This window comes from Protopterus annectens, chromosome 4.part0 (genome assembly GCF_019279795.1).
Source record: "Protopterus annectens isolate FY-2018-M chromosome 4.part0, PAN1.0, whole genome shotgun sequence".
Classification (NCBI taxonomy): Eukaryota; Metazoa; Chordata; order Ceratodontiformes; family Protopteridae; genus Protopterus; species Protopterus annectens.
The window spans coordinates 712,238,888-712,264,083 of NC_056733.1; the positions used below are offsets into that span (position 1 = coordinate 712,238,888).

The 25,196-nt window shown below is 37.7% G+C and overlaps 1 protein-coding gene across 1 annotated transcript in view; it reads left to right on the forward strand.

Annotated features, from left to right (window-relative positions):
• The window catches only part of LOC122799557, a 120,191-nt gene extending 101,989 nt beyond the window's left edge, over window positions 1–18,202 (forward strand). Inside the window, exon 4 of the mRNA XM_044068691.1 lies at window positions 16,495–18,202. Coding sequence (XP_043924626.1) covers window positions 16,495–16,552 — 58 coding nt within the window. The 3' untranslated portion in view covers window positions 16,553–18,202. The remainder of the gene's footprint in view (window positions 1–16,494) is intronic.
• Window positions 18,203–25,196: the final 6,994 nt, after the last annotated feature.

Genomic DNA, 25,196 nt, shown 5'->3' on the forward strand with positions numbered 1-25,196 from the left:
AATGGAATATGCAGCCCAAGGCCAGAACATTCTGTTGTAAAGATTACATGACACACTTTCCTCTCCCCAGTTAATAAATCACATTGTTCTGTGACCTAGATATTACCAAACACATATCTGAGTTTTTAGAAGTACATCTGTCTCTTTAATATCTGTTATCCAAATTATCCTTAACTCTTTCTGTAAGTACCTCTATAAGATGCAATATGCCTCACAGCATGCTTTCAAAGAACTTTCTCCACCTCTCATCATATGCAGTTATACTGCTGCTACAACAAAAATTCCAACACAGGATTGTTGAGAGTCCAAGTATTTAGAGCAATCCCTTCAACTAAATAATTTTATTTTTTAAAAAATAAATAAGCCCTGCTCTAAATCCCCATTCTTAAAAAGAGATACTGACTAGAGAGCATTCCTTTTGTAGGTTTTATTGGGATAAGTCAGTGTTTTCTTTTCATCCTTGTAGACTTTTTCAGATCCATTTCCTCAGGGTCGGAACTATCATTTTGGGGTCCCCAAGTGTGACCACATTGCCATAGCAGCCTCTTCCCTGTCAAGCTCATACAGCACCATTTAACTATCTCTATAGTGTTACTACATTCAGATAATTAAAAACAGATGTGCCAAGGTACACACGTTGACTGGCATTTAGTACCTATGCTACATTATGAAAAAACCTGTACCACAGTAAGGTAGCCATTCAGAGGTGCACACACACATACTGACTTCTTACTCCAAAACTGCCTGAATTTTCACAGAATGTCTAGATTTGACTCATTTTTGGTCTGTTCCTCAAAATTTATAGTTTTCTGGATTTTTCTGGCAGCTCATTGAGGGTTGAATTCACTAAATAATGACAGGCATTTGAGTTTCAGACTTCATATCCTTCAGGAAATGTATGGCAACACAATACCTTTATTCTAGCAACTTTTTAAGTTTATAAGAGCAATATTTAAAATTTGTCCTGATTTTTGGGGCTGTCTCCCATTATCTTTGGCTTTGTCCAGATTTTTTGTGCCAAGAGATTGAGAGTTATGACTGGCTGGCATTTAGTAGCAATATTGCTACATTACAACAAGCATCAAAATAGCCAGTCTCACAGAGGTAGACAAAAACACCCACACTGACTCCTACACACAGCACAAACACACAAGACAAAGACAGTAATACAGAAAGGCTGAACAGAGACACTCACGCAGACTCCATCACACAGGATAGAGGCACACAAGACAGACAGCTACACAGACTCTTGCAGACAGAACAGACACACATGATAAAGACAGCACTACAGCAAGACTGAAAACTCCCACAGACTCCCATACACAGGACAGAGGCACCCATCCACACAGAACAGAGACACACAAGACCAGAACAAAACTATTACAAGACTGAATAAAGACCCACACAAGACAAAGGCAGCACTACCACAGGACAAAAGTGAGACACCACACACAAGCAGCATTAGATAAACTGACCCCATCACACAAGACAGTTAATGATATGTAGAACAGTCACACTGCAGAGGTACACAAGACAGCCATAGGACAGGCAAAGAAAATACTACAGACACACAAGACATACAAGGGAAAGCCATGGGAATTACGGAGCTTGAGGCAGACAGACTCAAACCCAAACAAACCCATAGAAATGCAATAGAAAGCCATAGGGATTACTGAGCCTGAGGCAGGCAGACTCAAATCCAAAGAAACACACACGATAGGGCCATGGCGATTACCGAGCCTGAGGCAGACAGACTCAAGCTCAAAGAAACACTCAAGAGAGATGCATGGGCATTACTGAATCTGAGACAGACAGACAGACTCAGACACAGAGAGAAACAGGTAAAGTCAAGACCACCAGAGTGTCATTTATCTTCATTGTGCAGTTAGCTCCTCAGCTGTTCTGATTGCTGCCATTTTAATCCTATTAGCAATTTGTTCTTCCTGTGCTTCTGTCCTGGCCTCACAATGGGTCCTGCCACTCCCAACTGTCCTGGCCTCACAATGAGTCCTGCCATGACGAGTCCTGATGCTCCCAACTGTCCTGGTCTCATGACGAGTCCTGATGCTCCCAACTGTCCAGGCCTCACGATGAGTCCTGCCATTCCCAACTGTCCTGGTCTCATGACGAGTCCTGATGCTGCCAACTGTCCAGGCCTCACGATGAGTCCTGCTGCTGCCAGCTGCTTTTGCCTCAACAAATCCTACCAGTTAACAAGGAGTCCCCAAAGCAATGAGGATGCAAATCCCAAGTAGATAGCAACAATATCCCCAATGGAAGGCAAATATAGGTATAATATAGACAAATCACACTAAAAAAAAAATAGAAAAAGTAACAAAAGTTTATTAAAATCCTACTAGTTGTACTACTTGGTTCTGCCTGCTGGAGTAAGCAAAAATCAGTGAATACATAGCATACTATACAAGCCAGGCTAAGGTAGGGTTTCCACCTTTTCAAATGCCCAAAGTGGGGCAATTGTGGTACAAACATCAGATTTTGCAGGCCAAAACATACCCACGGCCAGTACAAAGGACAAAACTTCACCTTTTTGCCTAAATAAAGGCTTATTATTGTAGCCTTTTAGTTGCTTATTCTGTTTCTTATAACATTTAGGTGTTTCAGATACAGAATAACTGTTTTATGCAACTATTACATAAAATATAGGAATTAATTTTGCCCTAAAATCTCAGGACATTTGCCATTTTTACAATTTTTGTTGCAGGAAACAACTGCCCAAAGAGGGACTGTCCCTAGCAAAGTGGGACAGGTGGTAACCCTAGGCTAAGGTGCTACCTGAAATTTACTGCCTTACAGCATTATAAAAGATTACTGGACAGGAAATAGGTGCACATACCTAGACTTTTACTGGGATCTTACAAATTTTCTTCTGGACAAAGTCTTCAATACCCACTTCATGCTCAGTTGAGCACAGCTGAGCCTGAAAGTCGCTTGTGACTCATTGATAAATGCAGGTATGTCTTTGAGTTTCAGTTTAGAGAAACTGCATTCTGCAGTATCCACTGTTACAGGTGCAGTCAAATAAATGTGCAGTGAAATTAAAGTATTCATATATGTCTTGCAAATCATTGTGAATGAGGAAATCAAACACAGCCAGTCATGATGATTTATTATCAATCATTTGAGAAAGGTTTTTCAGTTTGTGTCCAAGGTCAGTCATCAATGCCACAGTGGCCACTTATCCTGTCAGTCAGTTGTTCTTTCAGAGCCCTGCATTGCTGGATCAATGTGTCTTCTGCAACGTCACTCAAAGCTTTAATATTTGATAAAATCCAAAGGCCTTATCAGACTCTGAAACTGCTCAAACTGGTCAGTAAATGTCTGTATTGCTGGTCCAGCAGCACATTGAAGAACTCTATATATAGTTTTACCACTGGATCCTGTACAGTCTCATCCTCTCCTTCATAGTCAAAGAAGCGCTTTTCTTTCCTCTGCCTCTTTTCCTGAAATGTGGTACCAGCACCCGGTTCTGCTATCTTGGAGGCTTCACCCATGGCACATTAAAATCCTGTCTTTCTGTAATTCTTCATCAAATCCATAGTTGACACCAGCACTTTGACACATGCAGAAATATTAACCGATGGACTCGGCAGAGCTTTGCTTGCATGATTTACCTCTGTCAGCACATCATACCAAACCACTAATCATGCAATAAATTGGTATGACAATTTCTGAGCGCAGCCCCCTTGTTTGTTGATATGTTGCAGCATAACTTGTATGTAAAGCTTTACGTATCTCCTGCAATGCTTCCATGATTCCCTTCAACTGAAATTTTACTGCTTTGACAGAGTCTATCCTGCATTCCTAGTGAGCCTCAGACAGTGGCTTCAGAGTGACATTTATGTGCTGTTTCAAGATCAGCTATTGGTTTGTTGATGCTGAACAGAGTACATAAATGTTCTACAGACATCCAAAGAATGACACAGCCTGTAGTGATTATGGCAGGCACATGGCACATAAAAATCCCTTGAATTCATCTGTTTTATCCAGGCCTGCACTCCAGCTAATTTCAATTCATGTTGCTGCCATTATCATATCCTTGTCATCAACAGTTGTTAATGTCCAGCTGATGATTTTGCAGAGTCTGAAGAAGTGTTTCTGTTAAGTCCTTCTCTGGTTGTATCATTCACAGGCACAAATCCCAGAAAGTGTTTCTCAGCTGTGGCTGCACTCCTTGAAATGTCCACATAACTAACTACTACAGTTATTTGCTCTTGATTGCTGATGTCTGGCGTGCAATCAAGAATCATGGAAAAGTATCTAGCATTCTTTGCCTTACCTACAATAGCATTTGCAATCAACTAGATAATTTCATTTTGTATGTCCTTCCCAAGATAATGATCCATTGCCTCTTTATTCCTAATGCAATGCAAATGTTCAGCCATGATAGAATCAAACTGTGACAAAGGCTGCACTTGGCCTAAGAAATTGCCATTGCCATAGGTGCACAGGGCATCACTCGTACCATGGAATGCCATGTTCCATTCTGCCAGGTGTTGGACAATACCTATAATGTCTTTTAACACGCCACACCAGTGAGTTATCTCTTTTTCATCCACTGCTTGTCTCCTATCATCCATTGTCTGCCTACTCTTTAATCTATTGTCCAGGTCCTTGCACTTCAGCATGCATGCTGCAAGCTCTGGTGCTCGGTCATGGTTGTGTAAAGTTTTGGACATCTCTCTCCTTAATCTGTAACCACCTGACTTGAGAAGATGGTTAGAATGTCCAAATAATTTGCATGCAAAGCAAAACAGTTCATCTTTTGAGACTGAATATGTCAACCAAGTTTGTTTTGCTTTCTCACTATTAGGCAGCATATAAACATAGTTCTCCAGCGTAAATCTTCTTTTCTGTTCATTGACTGAGACCTGTGGCAACATCAGTTACACATGTCCATGCTGAATGGCAGCTACCCTAAACACATCCCTTATCAAGTCTGGGAAAGTTTCTAGATCCTCAAAAGATACACCTGACACTCCTTGCATTAGAAGTTGTAATTACAGAAGTCTGGGCTCCTTCTGTATCAAACTCTGGTGATCCAGCAGCACTTCTAAAGTTGAATCTGCATTTGTTGACATAATTTCTCCCATGGTAATGGCTGTAGGTTCACAGGAGGTAGTCTGTGGCGCAGTCACAGCAGAGTGGTCATTTTCTGTGGTAAGGATGCTAGGGTCACAGTGGATAGGCTGGGAATGCAGAACCACTGTGTTGTCCTGAAGGCAGTCTATTTGCTGAATCTTGCTTCTCTGATGGCCCACAGAAACATTTCTTAGTGGAACCCGGTCTTTTCACATCCTTATCCCGCTGCTGCTGAAGCATTGTTTTTGCTGCTCCTGACAAATACGTACACGTCATTACTAACTGGGAATGGAAGTAAAGCAGAATTACTACACATGCAGATATTGAGTCGTTTTATCATAATGTTAGTAAAAAGCAGTACACTTCAGGTACATGTTACACCCCTTTCTTTGACCTACCCGGACTGATAATGACAGAAGTTAGCATTCTGAACCCATTCTAAGGATGGTATTTTCCAGATTATACAGAAACAACTCTCATGACAACAGTGGAATGTTATGCATGAGATTTACATAAATGGACCCACTGAGGCAAACTCTCAACTTTGAGGTGCCCTTTACCACAATATGTGAAATACAAACTCCAAGCTATCCAACCAGTGTAAGAAATGAGTATCTTAACTGTAAGCTCAAGCTACAAATGTACAGCCTTTCCCTTAACACAGACACTTGCCTCCTCTGCTTACAAAATACAATCACTTACTCTAAGTCACTATTGTGCATCATTTTCCAAGCATTCTCTACCATATTACAGAAATACTCTTACAAAAAGTCATAATAAAAGGAAATAACCCCAACCAGGTAGCACTTACATCTTGATATGAAAGATCACTGCAAAATGTATTCAGGTTAAGCAGGAAAAACTGAAGCTGCCACCCCAAGTCACCTAAGAGCAGGGTTGCCAGACGTCCCTATTTGGGCGGGACTGTCCCGAGATCAGCAGCCTGATCCCGAGTCCCGCCCTGCCGGTTTAAATTCCGGCCAGCCTCCGCTTTGTTTGTTTTTTTTTTTTTTTTTTTTGACTGTCCTGTATACCTGGCATATGGGCCAATCAAAAATTGCTAAACATGGAGCTTCTTGTGTTCCGCATTAAACACGAGAAGCTCCGTGTGCGATTTTTGATTGGCCCATATGCCGGTATACGGGCCAATCAAAAATCGCTAAACACGGAGCTACTTGTGTTGAATGCGGAACTGCAATGCATTAAACACGAGAAGCTCCGTGTTTAGTGCAAGTGCAGAGCTACTGAATGAGCTCAGTTCTTTAATGTGGAACTCTGTTCCGCATTAAAGACTTTTTTTTTTTTTTTGGTCTTCAGTTGCCGAAGACCTTTTTTTTTTTTGGTCTTCACTTGCCGTGAGAGACCTTCTTTTTTTTTTTGTCCCTACCTGGTGGTCTGGAAATCTGGCAACCCTGCCTAAGAGTTACACAATCCATGGTGCAATGCAAGAAGTGACCAGTTGATTTCATCTTGCACTGTAGGCAGAACTGAAGAGAAGCGAGGACCAGTAGGGAAAGAACTGCAGTGCAGGCATATAAACCAGAAAAATAGATTAGGTTCCAAAAAGTCATGTTAGTATGACTGCAGGCACAAAAGGAATGAGCAACCAATGCTAAACGCTGTTCATAAGGACAAGCTGTACAAGAGGCACAACTGAAATGTATTACAAAATTTACATATTGACATCTGTTACTATTAAAGGCCGAAAAACTGCTGAGTAACAGTGACCAGTAGGCAAAGAAAAAAAACTGTAATGTAGGCAATAGGCACAAGTGAAGTGCATTAAAAAATACATATTACATAATGACTTCCAGACAGTTATTATTGTACCACAGCTAAAACACTGCTGAGTAATAGTGACCCGTAGGCAAAAAAGTGTAATGTAGGCAATAGGCACAACTGAAGTGCATTACAAAATACATATTGCATAATGACTTCCATTGACATCAGTTACTATTGTACAGCATGCCAAAAGAAAATGAATACAATTGTAGTCTTAAGTTAAATACTAAACACTGGAGGTAAACCTCAGCTTTTAAAACAAAACTCCCTCCCTCAAACATATGAACAGACCCAAAAAGACTAAAAATATTGCTATTACAAGCTCTCTGGAAGAGGCGACTAAAGTCTGAAAGAACAAATGGTTAGATAGAAAGTCACAAATTTTATAGAAAGTCACAAATTTTAAGGGGAACACACCAAATCATGAGGCAAGAAAAAAGTTATGGAGCAAAAAAGAAGACACTCCAAAAACTATTCCCACTTTAATCACAAACCAGGCAAAACTTAGGAATGCAGTATCACAATGACAGGCACTGCATAACATATACAACATTTTCATATACCTACCTGCTACCTCGCAGTCTCTTGGCACACAGTTTTGAACAAACCAAAATCATGGGTAGAACAAATTGAGTAAAATCATGGACTTGCTAGAAAACCTCATTTATCAGGGACATAACAGAAGTGCCAAGCAAACATCAGGAGACACACATTCCCACAACCCCCCTTAGCAGGAGAACTTTGGACAAAAGCATAAAGCCAGGCAATGTACCAGACATTACGTGGAGGATATGGAATGCAAATCCATTTTTCTAGTAGCTTCAGCCCTCAACATTGTGCTACATAATCATTTTGTGAGAGAGTAACAGAGCAAAAATATCAGGCATACATTCTACAACATTCTCCCAGTCTCCCCCCCCCGCCCCCGACTTCTCATCACAGTAATTCTAGTAGACAAAGCCAAAAATAATTGCAGAACAAATGTGCAACATCAAGAATATTTTAAAACATTGCAATGATAAACTTAGAAAGATACTAGAATAGCATGGTTCCCATTACCATGCAGTAAAACAGTATATTTTGCAGAATTCTCACAACCCCAATGTCTCAGCAAAATAATTCTAGATGAAGTAAATAAACTAAAAAATTAGACAAAAGCTTAATATTAGGAATTTAAAATAATGTACTTAGGAACTACAAGATGCTAGAACAGATTTTGCAGGAGCATGCATTGCATGAACCTTCATTTTTGATGAGAAACAGACTAAAATTACCAGGCAAACATCTAAATATTATGCAACATTGTAGCATTCTAGCAGCCCTAGCCCACTCCTAACTTCTCAGTTTAACAATTGTAGACACAGCCAAAAATAACCTCAGAACAAAGGTGTAACATAAGGGATAGTTTTAAGCATTGCTATAATAAATCTGCATGAAACAAAACCACCACAAGACAAAGGCATTACATTAAGGATTTAAAACAGAACTGGGCTTATGAACTAATAACAATGCTATAATAAGATTTAGCAGTAGCATGTGATGAATGATCCCACATTTTTGTGGAAGAACAGACCAAAAATAATAAACATCTGGACATTGTGCTTTTGTGCAACATTCTCACAGGCCCTACAAAGCTCCTAATGTCGCAGCATAATTCCAAACACAGCCTAAAATAACTGCAGAACAAAGGAATAACATCAGGGATAATTTAAAACATTGCTATGATAAACTTAAATAGCAAAACAGTGCTTGCTTTAACATGCATTAAGACACCAGTACATTCTGCAGAATTCTCCCCCCCCCAATGTCTCAGCAAAATAGTTCTGGATGAAGTGAAAACAAAATAAAAACATGACAAAGGCGTAACATTAACAATGTGCTTATACATTGCATGACCCCACATCTAAGAAACAAAAACACAAACAAAAAAAAAAAAATACTAGGCAAACATTTGAACACTGCAACATTCTCACAGCCCCTATTCACACCCTCATCCTCTCAACACAATAACTATGGACAAAGCAAACAATTTTCATAGAACAAAGTCATACATCAGAGATAGATATAAACATTGCCGGTATACCCAATACTAACATAACAGGATATGCATTAGTAATTAAAACATCTACACATTCTGCAACATTCTCACAGCCGCTAAGAACCTTCCCAACCTCTCATCACAATAATTCTGGACAAAGCAAAAAATTAGAGAGCAAAGGCATAGCATCAGGGATAGTTGTAAACATTGCCGTAATACACAAAACAATACTAGCATAACAGGGTTTGTATCGGTATACATTAAAACAACATCCGTATGTGCTGCAGCACTCTCACAGCCACTACCCCCCACTATCAATCTTTCAGCACAATTGTAGAGAAAACAAAAATAAATGAATGAACATTCTTGGGCAAGACTGACTAAAATGACTACATCAAATCTGGACATTAAAAATTCTGGACAAAAGTAAATTAAAACCATTACAACCACAGCCCTTCACCCTCCCCCCCCTCCAGTCCTCGTAGCACAAGAACTCTGCACAAAAAAGTAATGCAATCATCTCCATAGGTTACCTTACCCCACCCCCAGAAAAAATAAAGTTAAAAATAAACCGAAAAACTTACTTTTATGCAGTTGATAGAAGGCTACTACTAATCCTCTGCTCCCTCTTCACGATTGTAGACTATGTGCTGCTTGCTTCACCTCCACACAGACCAGACCAGTTCAGTCCTTTTAAATTGGCCTTAAAAGGACAGTTTTTTCAGATATTTTAGAAATTGCCCTTACAAGGGCAGTTGAAAATACCTTTGCTTGTCCAACGGCCATGATCGCTCCTAGAAAGCTTGATCTGCTGTCTGTCCTCAGTTCTCCATCTTCACGTAACACACATCCCTGATTGCTCTGTCACCAATACAATGCAAAGCATCTCTTTTCCTGAAAAACAAGAAGAGAGGTAATGCTTGCTACACATGTGCCTTTTTAAAGGCTTAAAGGCAGTTGATGCAGGAAGTGCTTTGCAAGGACCAATCAGGTCCTTGCTTCATCACTTCCCTGTAAAAAAATAAATAAATAACACTTTTCTACCCGGTTACTACAGCCAGTCAGGCCCCTTGCTTCACTGAAGTGGACCTGACTGAGTGCAGCTTGCAGACAAATCAAAAAAAAAAAAAAAACAGAAAAAGGTTTGAGATCGCACAGTGACATCACACAGCCATGCAGATGTTCATAAAGTGCTGAGGAATGAACGTAGGCATCAGAAAAACCCATAGCTGCTGCATGGGGGCCCTTATTCAAGGTGAAATAATCAGGAGCTCCCCTTGGTCAGGGGTTCTGCAGGTGCTTAATGCTGGCTATACATTTCTTAGATCTAAACTTTCTGTGATCATGTTGCTACTAAAACTACTGTTACAGAAGGGGCATAGTACTCAGAGGAACATACCAGTTGCACCTGATTGACCTTTCACCTGCTCAGAATGAAGACATTTGATAGGATGTTAGACCAATCCTCATTTGCATGGGGGCTTTCTCCTGGTTAGAATATAGAAATATTATAGGATTTTAAACCCATCCTCATTTGCATGGGGATGCTTACAGGTAGTGCTTGGTAAACCCATGCATACAACCCATTGAAATCTTATGTGTTGTGAAATGCTGTTATTGACCAGTTCTCTGTCACCTTAAAAATCTGTCCGTTTTATGTATAAACTCATAAACCATCAATTTTCAATGTGTGTGGCTATCAGACTGAATTTTTACAAAATGGTTTACAGATGTTTTGGGGGTGGGGTCAACAAACACCACTAAATATATGGCTCTAGATTGTAATTCTTAGACAGTAATTGCAGGTCCTGGAATTACAAGTAAAAAAAAAGCAAAACTAAAGGACATCAGCAAATGTCAATAATTATTGTTTTCCAGTAGTGCAATGGTAGCATTGTTGCCTCACAGCAAGAGGTTCTCCCATTCGATTCTCGGCGTGTGGGGAGTGCCTTCTGTGTGGAGTCTGCATGTCCTCCCCGTGGGTCAAGTGGCATTCCGAAAGACATGCGTGAATGGGCGTGCCTTCGTTGAAGGTTGGGTGTCAAGCTGGCAACTCGGCACCGTAAAAACCTACTGTCAATCATTAGCGGACCGGAGTTCCGCTGTGGCGACCCCTAGCCAGGAAAAGCCGAAAGACAAACAAAATTGTTTTCCAGTAAAGTTGTATTTTTGTAGGGGGTAAGCTCCCAGCACCTCTTTCACCAACTACTTATATGTACACTATTTCTAAGACTGGCATACCTGTTAGACTTGGTATATGTAGTCTTCATCACTTCTGCAGCTCTATGGCAGCCATGTATTTTATAAAGTGGCACCACAGACAAAATGCAGGAAAAAAGCAGAGTATTTATCAACTCTGTGGTGCTCTTATATTCATGTCTTTATTTTATGTCACTTGCAACAACCATCATTGTAAGAAACACTTATATAGCAAAATTAGATTATATTTATATATATATATATATATATATATATATATATATATATATATATATATGGATCCCTATCAGATGATAGAAACTTCATATGACCGAAACTCATTTGAGTGAGACCATAAGACTGAAGTTTCAAAATACTGAAAAATCACTTGACTGAAACCCATAATACTGAAATCTTACAATGCTAAATTTCAACATACTGAATTGTAATGTGGATGATATAAAACCAGAATAGGTGGGGGGCTACGCTTCTCACTCCCACACCCCCTAACTATATATACTAACTCCAGAACTGCACTACAGTGGGGAAAAGGGCATATAACCCACTAGCCCCCCTCCTATTCTGGTTTTATATTGTCCACTTTACAATTCAGTATGTTGAAATTTAGCATTGTAAGATTTCAGTATTATGGGTTTCAGTCAAGTGATTTTTCAGTATTTTGAAACTTCAGTCTTATGGTCTCAATGAAAGGAGTTTCAGTCATATGAAGTTTCTATCATCTGATAGGGGTCCATATATATATATATATATATATATATATATATATATATATATGTGTGTGTGTGTGTGTGTGTGTGTGTGTGTGTGTACATTCATTAATGATATGTACAAAAATGTACTAAATTCCTTCTTAGTACAGTCAGCCCATCACTCCACTTTCATTTAATTAAGTAAAACAGATAAATGTCTTCAAAGTCCAACAAACTCTTAACAACATTAAAAATTATTTATGACTCCCGGGCAATGCTAAATAGCAAAAAAAAAAAAAAAAAAAAAAACTTATCCCGTTTGTACTTAACTCCACTAAAATCTTATATTGACACATTCCAAATATCCACAAGGAGTAATGCCATCACTGAGCAGGTATCACAACCAAATTGTTTTGTGTTATCATGGACCAAAATCTAAAGTGTGATCTACATATTGACAATGCATTATTTGTATGTTATATAAAGCAAAGCCTTACTTAACTGAGTATGTTGGCAGAAAATTACAGCACTGCTCCTTCTACTGTTGTTTGTTCGTAGGGTCTTGTATAAAACTGCCTTCTAGTGTGAAAAATAAGAAAGTGCTCCTCTTTCTCACCCACTGCTATGATTTTCAAAAGTCAGTGCTATGATTCTTACTGCTTGGAAGTTGAGCAGTATGCTGCTGAGATTTTCCCTTCAAAAGTCTCTTAGCTTGTACAGTGGTCTCATGGATTAAGCAATGTACTAATGCATCAGTCTAGGTGAGTGGCAAATTCTAATTAGTCATGTGATCTACCCTGGAAATGCTTTGCTGGTCCTGGCTGAGAGATTCAGAGAATTTCTTGACTGGATAAAATTTTACACTATGAGGGAAAAGTGAAAGCTATCAAAAGACAGCAATCACTCATCCACTGCTATGGGAGAACTCATGATACAGGTAAGTCCAGTGAAGCCGTGGGAGTATGTCATCGTACAGAAGTTAAGGGAAGGCAAGTGTGTGTGTGTGTGTGTGTGTGTGTGTGTGTGTGTGTGTGTGTGTGTGTGTGTGTGTGTCTGCATACCCACGTGTGTGTTTCTGTGTGTGTTTGTTTTTCTCCCTGTGTATGATGCCCGAGTGTCTGAATGTACATGCTTGTGCGAGATGCCTTTGCTAACAGTTTGTAAGGGCTGGTTGGGTGTGGTCATGTTTGTCAATACAGTGTTCTGTTCAGAGATGATAATAAGCAGATAATGTAAGGTTTTTTTTAGCTGATCAAGTTTGTAGAGGACACCATAATCCTTTAAGAGGCTCTGTCCTAAACAAATAGATGGTGTCAAAAACATGGTCTAAAATGAAATGCTAAGGAATATATATACTTGTATCCTTTGGAAAGCATGACTCCCCTTGTAACTATCACATTAACAACACACCCCTGAAAGCTGAAATGGTAGTGATGGATCTGGGAATCTATGCCAACTATGAATTGTCCTTTGATCACCATGTATCCACTAATGTAAGACTTTTCTTTTTCATTCTGGAGCTTATATCTAAATGTACAACATACAGGCCCAGGGTTGTAGTTATTCCACTCTACTTGACATTCGTTAGGCTGATCATTAAGTCAAATGCCCCTTTTAGTATATACTTGTCCAAACACTTGTCACAACTGGAATGACCACGATGCTTCCTCATTATGAAAATCAAGAACCTAAATCATGAAAACTATGTGGAACATCTCAAAACCTTGTACCTCTTCTTGGTATCACATAGGCTACTGAGAGATGGCCTCTGCGTTGTGTATAGTGCCTCAGCAGACGCTGTCCAGTCAGATCTATTCTACATTTACAAGTCCAGTGGTGGCATAAGCACCTGCTCGAGGGGTCTTAGTCTCTTCTTCAACATAAGTAGAACATGCTGGAGGGGAAGGTATGTATCAGTGAATTCTGTTCTGTAGAACCATCTTCCACATTAAGCAACGTACTTCTCTTAATATGTTCAGATGTAATTTGGACAAAAGGAAGGGAAATGCACCCCTCATTTAGCAGCCTTGTCACACATGGATTATTGGGCACTTTTTGCTCCTTTGCTTCATCCTACAGTATCTACCCAGTGCCCCACAGCCATTGTCAGGTCTTCAGGTTTCATTTTACGCTGAGACCTCCTCTGATACAAGCTGGACCCAGATTAGAACCTAGGACAACCTGTGGGTCTTGCCTTTACCTTCAGCTGGGAGTATTGTGTAATGACCTGCTCCATAATCCCCTCCCCCAACTTTTGTGGTTCCATGGTTATGTATGAGAGTCAGGTGTGCTATAGGAATGTATGGTGTATTACACAACCTCTTCAACAGCTCAGCTAAGTTTATCACCATTTTCCATGCTTGGACCGTGCTCCCTCACTGTGATGCCTTCAGGCTATTAGTCATTGCATGGAATGCCCACATATGGGCATGTGCATCTCTCCCTGCTAGCAGCTCAGACACTCAAGCCAGTAATCGAACATGGGTCACGTGGCCATAGTGAAGGCTTTAACCCTCTTTTCCACTATGATGGAACCATTGCTCATCATGAATGGGGCAACATATAAATGTCCCTGCATAGCCTTGTTCTACCTATCTCTGGGTTATTTTTGCACAGACTATAAGGGCTAAAAACTACCATGAGAATGTAAGGCTAGGCTTTTTGAGATCCTCACAAATCAACAGCCAGGTAAGTACCTATGACACTATGAACCTATGAACAATGAAAGTGCTTCTCATTGCAGTTTTATCTTGTCTAGCAAATGGAATTTGCCTCCATTGTGCTAAGTGACCAACCTACTTTGGAAAATGAGTATATTTGCACAGAAATTTTCTGAATCCCAGGGTAAAATCTTTATACATAAACTGAAGATCTATTTTATACTCAGCAGTAAGTGTTCATGTCTACAACAAAATACTGTAATACAGAATTCACTTATACAATCAATATAACATCTTTTAGTCAGGGAATACACATGCAGCCAATATTCATAAAATTCTTTTAAAGTGTAATAATGTTTTCTACTTGCAATCATACAGAACTTCTCCTTGTCCTGATTTCTAACCTAGCTAAGTTTTCCAAAACAATAATGATGTCCTGTATCCAAATAGGACATTGGGGGGCAGGCATTTGTAAGCTACCTCTGCATACCTGTCAGTCTCTTAGTGCAAGAAATCTGGACAAAGCCTAAATTAATTGGGGGATAAAGGCCCAAAAATAGAGACACATTTTAAGTATTGCTCTTATAAACTTAGAAAGTTGCTAGAGTAACAGGATTTGTGTTAGCATGTATTTTCTGAAGGATATGAAATATGAACCTCAAATGTATGTCATTATTCAGTGACTTCAATCCTCAGTAACTTGCCAGAAAACGACAACTTTTATGAAGAAAAGAGTAAAAATATGAGGCAAAAATCTGGACATTTTACAAAAATCTGGACAGGTGAGCGGTATGTATTTCTGTTCATAAGGGACATGGGTATCACGTCCACTATAAATTTCCTACTTCCATCCACTAGTCTAGGTTGTGCTTAAACTGGTAATGGACGAACTCAGCGTCGCATGGATGATAAGCCTATTCCATGGGGGGGGTCTCTGAGACACATATCTGTCTCTCCAGCTTGTTCTGTTTAAGTCACAGACAAAATTCAAGCAAAATTCAAGCAAAATGCAGGTCCTTAGACCTTGCATTTCTGGTATTATTTGACTTACGAATATGTAGAAGATTCATAAGTGTGGGGTTTGTTGACGTCTTGTGAGCCAGGCATAGATCACCCCTCAGCAATCTATATGAGACTGGTTAGAGGGAAAGGGTTTTAACGTGCTCCACATAAGGCATGTTTGTTATATCTTGTATTCTTTTGGTAAGGAATCACTGAGGTAGCTCTAGTTGCTGCATATGCCTGGTCAGGTACATACCGAAGGCAGCATTGTACTCTATGATTGATCTGATAAAGGCAGAGTACAGTGGAATAATGACCTTTTTAGACATAGATGCCATGACCTTACTAATAAGTTGCTGAGCATAAAAGCATTTCCTTACCACTGTCTACATATGTACGGAGATCCCTGATAACTGAGTTGACTCTATTATTATCAAAATAATATTTTAAAAGGTGTTGAACCCATTTTTTTAAATAGTTTAACCATGAAGACACCATTTTTACATTGCCTTTTGCCTTTAACATGCATCAGTGAATTTGGACAAGTTTTTCCTGAAAACATGTCAAACATAAGAGAGAAATCATATGAAGGCTGCATTAGTATTATACTGTACTGGTTGTACAACATTTCTACATATCTATAGACTCGTATACATTATAATATAAACTATATGGTATATGGGGTTCCAAATATTTCAAGTGCCTTTATGTCAATATGGCTCAGCCTTTAATTTAAAGAAGCAGTCACCATAGATCAGACTGGTAACTGATTGCTAATGTGATATAAAGGAATAATATTCTTGGTTTAATTTCTACAAGATTTTTGGGTTTCTAATACTATGACAGGAATGGACCCCATTCCTAAGTCAAACTATAAATACAGTTTGTGAAATTAGTATTGTTTCAGCCTTTGATATCAAGCAATATATTCCAATACATTTACTTAGATGTGATCAAGGCAGACTATTGCTATCACTAATTACTTCTTCTCACTTTTCTACAGATCAAGCAAAGCAAAAGTGTTTTCATCAAAGAGGGCGGTGATATCCATTCTGGAGTGACTTTCTGCATTCAGAAACTGATTTTAGGATCTTGTGCCTGACAGTGAAAGATCCAAGGGCATATTTACAAAATGAAGACTCTGCCTCATTGTGGTTACACATCACTCAGAAAATATTTGTAAGAAAGCCAACCTCGAAATACTGAATGAACAACCAATGCCTTCTGTACAATTTAACTAAAATGTTGCACTCAATGATATGTTGGCTTGCATTAGCTATTTAGAGCTAAATTTATCTTACTAGCTTTCACTACTGTGGTAGTCCACATTAAGACAAAATCTCTCATATTTCTTTTGGTTTCTTCTTGTGTTTTTTTATGTTGTCCATATATTACATCAGTACCCTAACCCACACTCCACATCACTTTTCCCCCTCAGTTATCATACTTGGGGGGGTGAACACAAGCATGTCCCTTTGTTTGCTGGTCCCCCCATCTTAGAGAAGAAACCCACTCTTGCTGTTGGTATGTGGTTATGTCAGCACCAAGTAGGGGAAGGGGAAGTGGCTATAACTAATAACCGTACTGTAGCCAGGTTCATTTATAACTAAGCACCTTTCTTCCTCACGAACCCCTCAGCAATGTTGTAGTAATACATTCTGAGAGGCTTTCTGCTTGCTTATACAAGTGTGCTGCCATTCGTAAGCCTCCCCCCCATTTATTTACTTAATAAATAAAAGAAGACCAAACTGCCCCTTCAGGTCCTTTCCCTGTCCCTCCCTCAGGCATCACACACAGCCATCACAGTATCATTCCCCTCTCCCTTGATGGTTTTCTATCACTCAGGCTGCTACTTCATCTCAGGTTTCTGGTAGGGTATACAGATGCACTTCTCCTATGCTAGGAAGGTGGCACTTCAGGTCATTGTATAGTACTTGTGACATCAAAGTTACTCTCAAAATAAAAAGGCCAGTGATGTCACATAACAGAATTATGTCTTTGGGAAGGAATATAGTTAAAGAAGAATGTAGTTAAGAATAAGAGAAACATAAGTTGAATCACAACAGAAGAATATTACAGCAATAAGAAAACGTATGCTAGAACTTTAGAGATTATTTTAGCCATCACATAAAGCATGTGCTAGGTGAAAGCCCTGTGCATAATGAATCACAGTTTATGAATCCCCTCCTTTAGATTTGATAGACTTCTGTTACTGCTGGAATAAGGATATGTAAGAAACATTGACATGCAGAAAATAATGCTGGTCCATAATTCAGGTGCACTGCGTTGTGTGGAGTGTCCATCTTATCTTCAGGACAGCAGTATTGCAGCCAGTATGGCACACTTGCACTCTGGTCACACCTAAATCTCATCAGCAGGTAGTGAATGGAGTTTCTACTTGTCAGCAATGGGAGTTCCCAGTTCCACCAACATGCAGTCTGTCATTGATATCTTCCCACCACACCCTACACTTTCTGTTACTGAATACTCCCCCCAGCATGTTAGTGATTGGTATCCCCCTATACCATACCTCTGCACTGTCCAGATTTTTGTAGCATCTCTAGATTTTTTGCATCATTTTTGGTGTATTGCTCAAAAAAATGTGCAGTTTTCTGGCACATCGCTTAGGATTAACATCTGTAAATAATGACATACATTTTATGTTTTAGTCTTCATATCCTTCAAAAAATGCATGCTAACACAAAACCTTTTATTCTAGCAATTTTCTAACTTTATTAGAGCAATATTTAAAATCTGTCCCTATTTTTGGGCCTTTGTCCCCCCATTATTTTAAGCTTTGTCCAAATTTCTTGAACTAAGAGGTTGAGAGATATGTCCTATACCCTGCACTGACATGAGTAACTGGTGGCTTCCTTTCCTGCCATGTCCAAAAATAGTGCATGCTTCACTCAGGCAATGCCCTCTATACCAGTGGACTATATAACCTGCACATCCCTGGTCTTCAGGGATCAGTCACAGCAGAGTGCTAAAAACAAATGTGACTATTGTTCAAAAATATTGGGATTCATTCAAGCAAAATATGCTGCTTGAACATATTTTCTCATAGATGTTTAGCACTGCATACAGAAACAATCATAATCTTACAGACTATATAGTGCCAATGAAAGGAAAGTGACAATTCACATGCCAGGACTCTTGTTTGAGTGAGTTTATCATTTGTGCTTCTGAGCAGGAGAAATGAGAAAAAAAAGTTTAGGTTGCAGGTTCACTACCTGTAACTCAGAGTTGTAAAATGTTTAAGAAACATCTAAGTGCCTTCCCATAACTATACATGATAGACCAGTAGGTAGAGTCTTTTAAAGGTACCTGAGCACTTTTAGGAAATAGGAAAAGAAGCAAATGAAAAGCCCTCTGGTGGAGTATTTTCTAAAGTGTCACAAGACTGACTGCAAACAGCTATGATTTGTTGTTACAGTAGATGCTTGGATAGAAAGTAATTTGTAAACAGTAATGAAAAAACACTGCTGCAGTTTTAGAATGAAAATTTATATTAAAGTGCAAAACTTGTGTGCTTTTTTAGAAAGAGCTGCATAAAATGTTCATCAATGTCATTCAAGTAAATAAAAAGTGGGTTTTAAATAGTTATAACTGTTTGCTTTCCCATGTTATTATGAGTTGATGTTGTTTTTAACAAGAAATGATTCTGATGATACTTCACTGATTCTTTCCATAGAATTAATCAAAGTATTCATTGCTTACAGAATTTTCTATAAAATGGGAATTGTATTTGTATGTGTGGCAATAACCTAAAAAGGCATATGTCAATGTGCATGTTAGAAAATAAAGATTCTGAATAAAGAAAGCACAAAGTGAGTCATACCTCTCAACTCTATAGATTTTTGCAGAATGCTCAGATTTTTGTCTCTAACTTTTGGTCTGTTCCTCATAAAAATTGTGTTTTTTTTTTGACAAAACATTGAGATGATCTAAGGATTAAAGTCACTAAATAATGACATGCATTTGAGTTTTGACTTCATATCCTTCAGAAAATGCATGCTACCACAAATCCTGTTATTCTAGCAACTTTGTAAGTTTATAAGATCAATGTTTAAAATGTGTCCCTATTTTTGGGTATTTGTTCCCCATTATGTCAGGCTTTGTCCAGATTTCTGGCACTAAGAGATTGAGAAGCATGTGAGTTATCTTTTTGTATTTTAGTGTTATGTGTTTACCCTGTTCTAATATTTCAAGAGTAGGTTTGCTGTTAAACTCTCTTTGCATAAATATACTACCCTGGTAAACAAATGCAAAATAAAATAAAATATCCATCCTGCCACCTTCAGGTGACAGAATATCACAGGTAGTGTTGCTGCATCAAAGTAAGAAGCTACTCAACTCAATTCTTGACTGGGGTATCTTCTGTGTGGAGATTGTATATCACCTCTGCCTTTGAGTAGGTTTTCTTTAGGTGATCTCTTTTCCTCTGGTCTCCCAAACACATGAAGGTTAACCAGTGATCTTCCATAATGCCTATAGGTACATGTAGTATGTGAGTGAGTTTATGTGTGTAAACTGAGTCCACAATGATCTTCAAAGCCATGCCCACTGCCTGCTAGGACAGGCTGTGTCATCTTTGCAGCCCTGTTAAGGATAACAGTTCCCATTCAGAAGCTCACTTCCTCAGAAAGTCGAACCTCATATAATAAAATCCCTGCAAGTTTTTGAAGAGGTTTCAGGTCTAAACTTTAATCACACCAAAACAGAAACATTATTAATAAATAAAAAAGTAAACACTTTACTAAGAAAACACAACAGTTTTAACTGGGCAAATGACACCATTAAGTACTTAGGAATATACATAAAGTCAAACTGGAATAATACTTTAAAAACAAATTACAAATACCTATTATCCACAGTTAAGAAATTTTTAAATAGATGGAATAAAATGTATTTAACAATAGAAGAAAGACTGACATTAATAACAATTATCATATTACCAAAAATTTGCTCTACTTTCAAACTTTAATTGCCTCCCCATCCAAAAAGATAATGGAGCAACTAAATTCTATTTTAATAAATGTCCTATGGTTTCTCAAAAGCCAGGAATCAGCCATGCTTGGCACTACAGAAGCTGGAATGATGGGGGAATAGCATTCCCAAATTTAGAACTTTATGCGGAATTGACCATACCTTAATGTAATGAGCCAATGGTTAAACTCCAACTATAGTTCTAATTGGAAAAATCTCTATGTAAGTATCTTATTTCTGACATAGACACAAATATTGGCAATAATATGTTCTCAGGAAATAAAAAAATCTTCCTTATTGTCAAAGAACATTTCTACAATATCAATAAGAATAAAAAATATATCTTTTTACTAATTATATATTAAATAATTTTAAAAAGATAATAAACAAAAATCATATGACAAAAACGCTTAATATTTTTAATATTTCCCGTAGCATACACGAAGACATGTCTGGACTCTTTCAAAGTATCTAAAATCAAAGTAATGGAAGAAAATGGCTTAGTTTTCTGGCACCAGTTTTTCTGCAATAATAACATCCATGAACCATGTTTTCTTATGGCCAAGTATAACATAAAGCACAACAATTGGTTGAGCATACAAATATTTAGAGAATAGATAGTTAATGAATTCAAAATATGTCATATCACCAGCACAACACCATTACTTAAAATACTTTTTTCTTCTTTGTGAAATAAACACGTTGCACATTAATAATATTCTATCATTGTCAAGTATATATAAATGTTTAATAACCAAAATGCAAATCCCAAAGGACTCCTTATGGAGTTTCACAGAGAGAAAAAAAAATCCATTTTTTCAGATAGTGATAAAGAATTAGTACTTAAATCAATTAGTAGCACAATGTCATCTCCTTCTTGGAAAATCTTCACTTGGATATACATCCATAGGAGCTTTATTACCTTACATAAGATGGACTTGATATTAAAAAATAATCTTAACAAATGTTGGAGACATGAGGAAATACTTTTTGCAGATTGAGTACACATGTTTCTTACACGTAAAATAGTAACTCCATTCTGGATAGAGTTCAGAAATTTCATAAAAGCATTGTGGTTGGACAAGTGTGAAGTATCTGACTTATTATTACTGTTCAATGCACCGATACCAACACATATCCCCAAAATACAGGTGCACCTTCTTTGGTCCTTGCTTGCAATTGCAAGAAAAATCATTACATCAAATTGGAAGTGTAAAAAAATCCTTTCATTTACAGATTTTTTACTATTAGCTAAACTTATATGTAATAGGGAGTTGCAAACTATTTCAGAAAGAACTACTAAGATAACACATAAGGAATTAACTTGGTTGAAGTTTAAAAAACTACTAGATAAAATGTAATCACAGCAATGACATTATATCTGTTATGGACATTGTAAATAGTTATTGTCCCATGTTATGATGTTTTTAAGACATATATTGTGCATATTTATATATCATATTTATTGTATTATTATATTTCATGAAAATCAATAAAAAATGTTTAAAAAAAAAGAAAGCCTAACCTCATATGGTCAAGACCATATGATCAGCTTTCTGAAATGTCAAAGCTTTTGAATGGAGGTTACACTACAGAGGGGACCAGGGAATTTGCCCTTTTCCCCACTCTAGTGCGATCTCAGAGTTGGTATATATAATATTCAGGTGTATGGGGGACAGCTTTTCAGAATGTCGATTATATGGTGTAGACCATATGAACTTTGACTTTCTGATGAGTCAAGCTTCGGAATGGGATCCATGTAATGGACTTCCCCCTCATTCATAATTGTGTTGGTGAACTTATTTTCACAGTAATATCGAAGTCCTTTTGTACAGTCAAGTTTAGTCAAGCACTCATCCTATCATGCACTCCAGGTCTGAGCATAATCATCCCTATTTTTTGTGGATAGGATGACAAGTTTCCCAATGAAGTATAAATATGAGTACCCATGCCCCTGTCTGATTTACTGTGTGAGCTCAGTGAAAGATTTTTACTAGATATTTATTTTTCTGAACCAAATCCATGAAACACATCAATGGTGGACATTAAGAGCCTATACACAGCAATAAGTAATGATTTGGGTCTGGAAGCACCAAGATTTTTATGTGTATAGTTCCAAGCAAACAGAATGTTTAATTATGGTTTTAGAAGTCGACTTTACAAGAATGTTGTTAAGTTTGTGACAAGTGGCACTTGTAGTACAGCAGTTAGGAGCAAATGTTGTCCTAACAATGCGAATCTGATGGTAAGATGCCTAGAAAGAATATATAATTTTACCTGCACTCATTCTTTTAAATAAAATGAATCTGTATAGATGCTTTATTGGTGAACCATTTTTCATTTATCAAGGAAATTAATAAGATATTATACAATGACTGTCCATTAACATTCCAAAAGTAGCATGCTGATTGGTCAGCCCAACCAGTGTACCCATTGTAAATCTGAGCATATACCAATGGAAAAAGGTCCATTTGCCTGGACTTCCTTCCATTAATATATGCCATAAAAAAATTCACTTTTCTTACACTTAAAAATAAAAATAATAATAAACTTAGAAAACCAGAGACTTGAAACCAATGACAGAGATGGGACAGACAAAAATAAAAGGATAATCAGGTACGTTATGCAAAACTAGAGACGTACCTGGTTATCCTTTTATTCTCTATGTCCTTTCTCTCCCTTATGTTCAAGGTCTGCCGGTATTTTTTTTTTTTTGGGATCTCCTTTTCTCCATTGCTTCTTATACACAGCAGCTCTCAGACAGCACTGATATACTGCATAAGCGTGGGAACGAAAGTCACATACACATGTGCAATACATCAAAAAAAGCACCAGGATATCTGAGGAAAGCAAACAAACACCACAGAGCTATCAAACAAAGACATTATTTAAGAAAAGTAAGTCATTTTTTTCTTAAATAGTGTCATTGTATAATAGCAATAACTGACTACGTGGGTGTGGTATATTGAAGATTTACCCACGGTTGTCTTTGTTTAATCAAGAGGGAAGTCTTGTGATTAAACTACATCAACTGTGGACACATCTTCAATATAACACACCCACATCATCAGTTATTCCTGTATTATGCAGTTTCTAAAGGATATAAGAGTAATAATCTGCAGTTTGTTGAGTTAGTAAGCAGTGAGAAGGTATTTTTTTTTTTATATGAAGAATTACATATTGAGGAGAGAAATCCTTCCTGAATTCTACAGAAGTATACTATTGCACTGTAATAATTTTAACCATAAACATTTAAAGGTGTCACTACATTTAACTGAGGTCCCATGGGCTTTGTAGCACCAAGAAAACTCTTGAGGAAGCAATTTCCTATATGAGAAACAGATATTTAATGAGAGGATATACCACTCAAAGCAAAGATAAAGGCATACCAAAGTTAAGTTTTGGGCTCACGGTTCAGGAAGAAAATGGGTCAGGAGGATAATAAATATTGGAAAGTATATATTTTGTTACTACCGATGCCTCATAAATGAGAAAAATATTAAAATATTGTTCAAAAATATTGGTCTTGCTTTAAGCAAGATATGATTGTCATATAGAGTTAATATTTCATAGAAAAAGTTATAACTCTTTTGACTATTTAATAAGGCTAAATGTTCAGTGACAAATAGGAGAAGTGTGAATGTTTTATGTGGCAGGACTGGTCTGTAAGTGTGCTTTATCATTTGTGATTCTGAGCAGGAAAATAATGTTAAAAAAGTTCAGGCCACAGGTTCAAGTACTGCCGTAACTCAGTGTGAGTCCCCTGCTCTTCCCCATATGTATATAGGATAGACCACTAGGCAGAGTCATTTAAGGGTACCTGAGCACTTTTTGGAAATAAGAAAATAAGCACCCAAAAAGCCCTCTGGTGGAGCATTTTTTCAGAGTGTCACAAGGGTGACTGCAAACAGATTAGACTTACTTGCATCATTGGTGGTGCTTCCATGGAGAGTAATTTACCAACAGTAATAAAAAAACATAGAAAGTAGCACAAAGCTTTCCATACTAAGAGGCTTTATATTGAAATACTTTTGAATGTTTTTTTTAAAATGACTTGCGTAATGTGTTTATATATGTTAATCAATAAAGTAATTAATATATATATTAAAATATATATATATATATATATATATATATATATATATATATATATATATATAGAGAGAGAGAGAGAGAGAGAGTTCTACTTCAAAACATCTAATTCCCATAATATCGAATCACAAAACACTGAGACCATAACATTGAAAATCCAAAACACTAAAAACTCATAACACCGAAACCTCAGAACACTGAAACTTTGCATCACAACATCAAAAACTGCAAGGTATATGTAAATAACATCCCCTCCACCTATACCAACACCAAACTAACAAACACACTTTTTACTGTATTTCTGCAGGGGGGCAAGCCTACCTTCACCCCTCCTCCATCTGGGGGGATCTGCCCCCCCATATCCCCTGTAAATTAAATATACCAACTCTGAGATTGCACTACAGTAGAAAAAAGTTCATTTCTTAACCCCACTGTATTGTGATCACCATACAGAATGTACACATAAAGTCTAAATCGCTTACCTCTATGGCCTAAAAACACATACAGATTGGCAAAATAAACGCTATATAACCAGTATAAATTACTACACTATATAAATAATAACTTTATAAATAAAAACTACAACATCTTATAGTGATACCACAAGATTAACAGATTAAACTA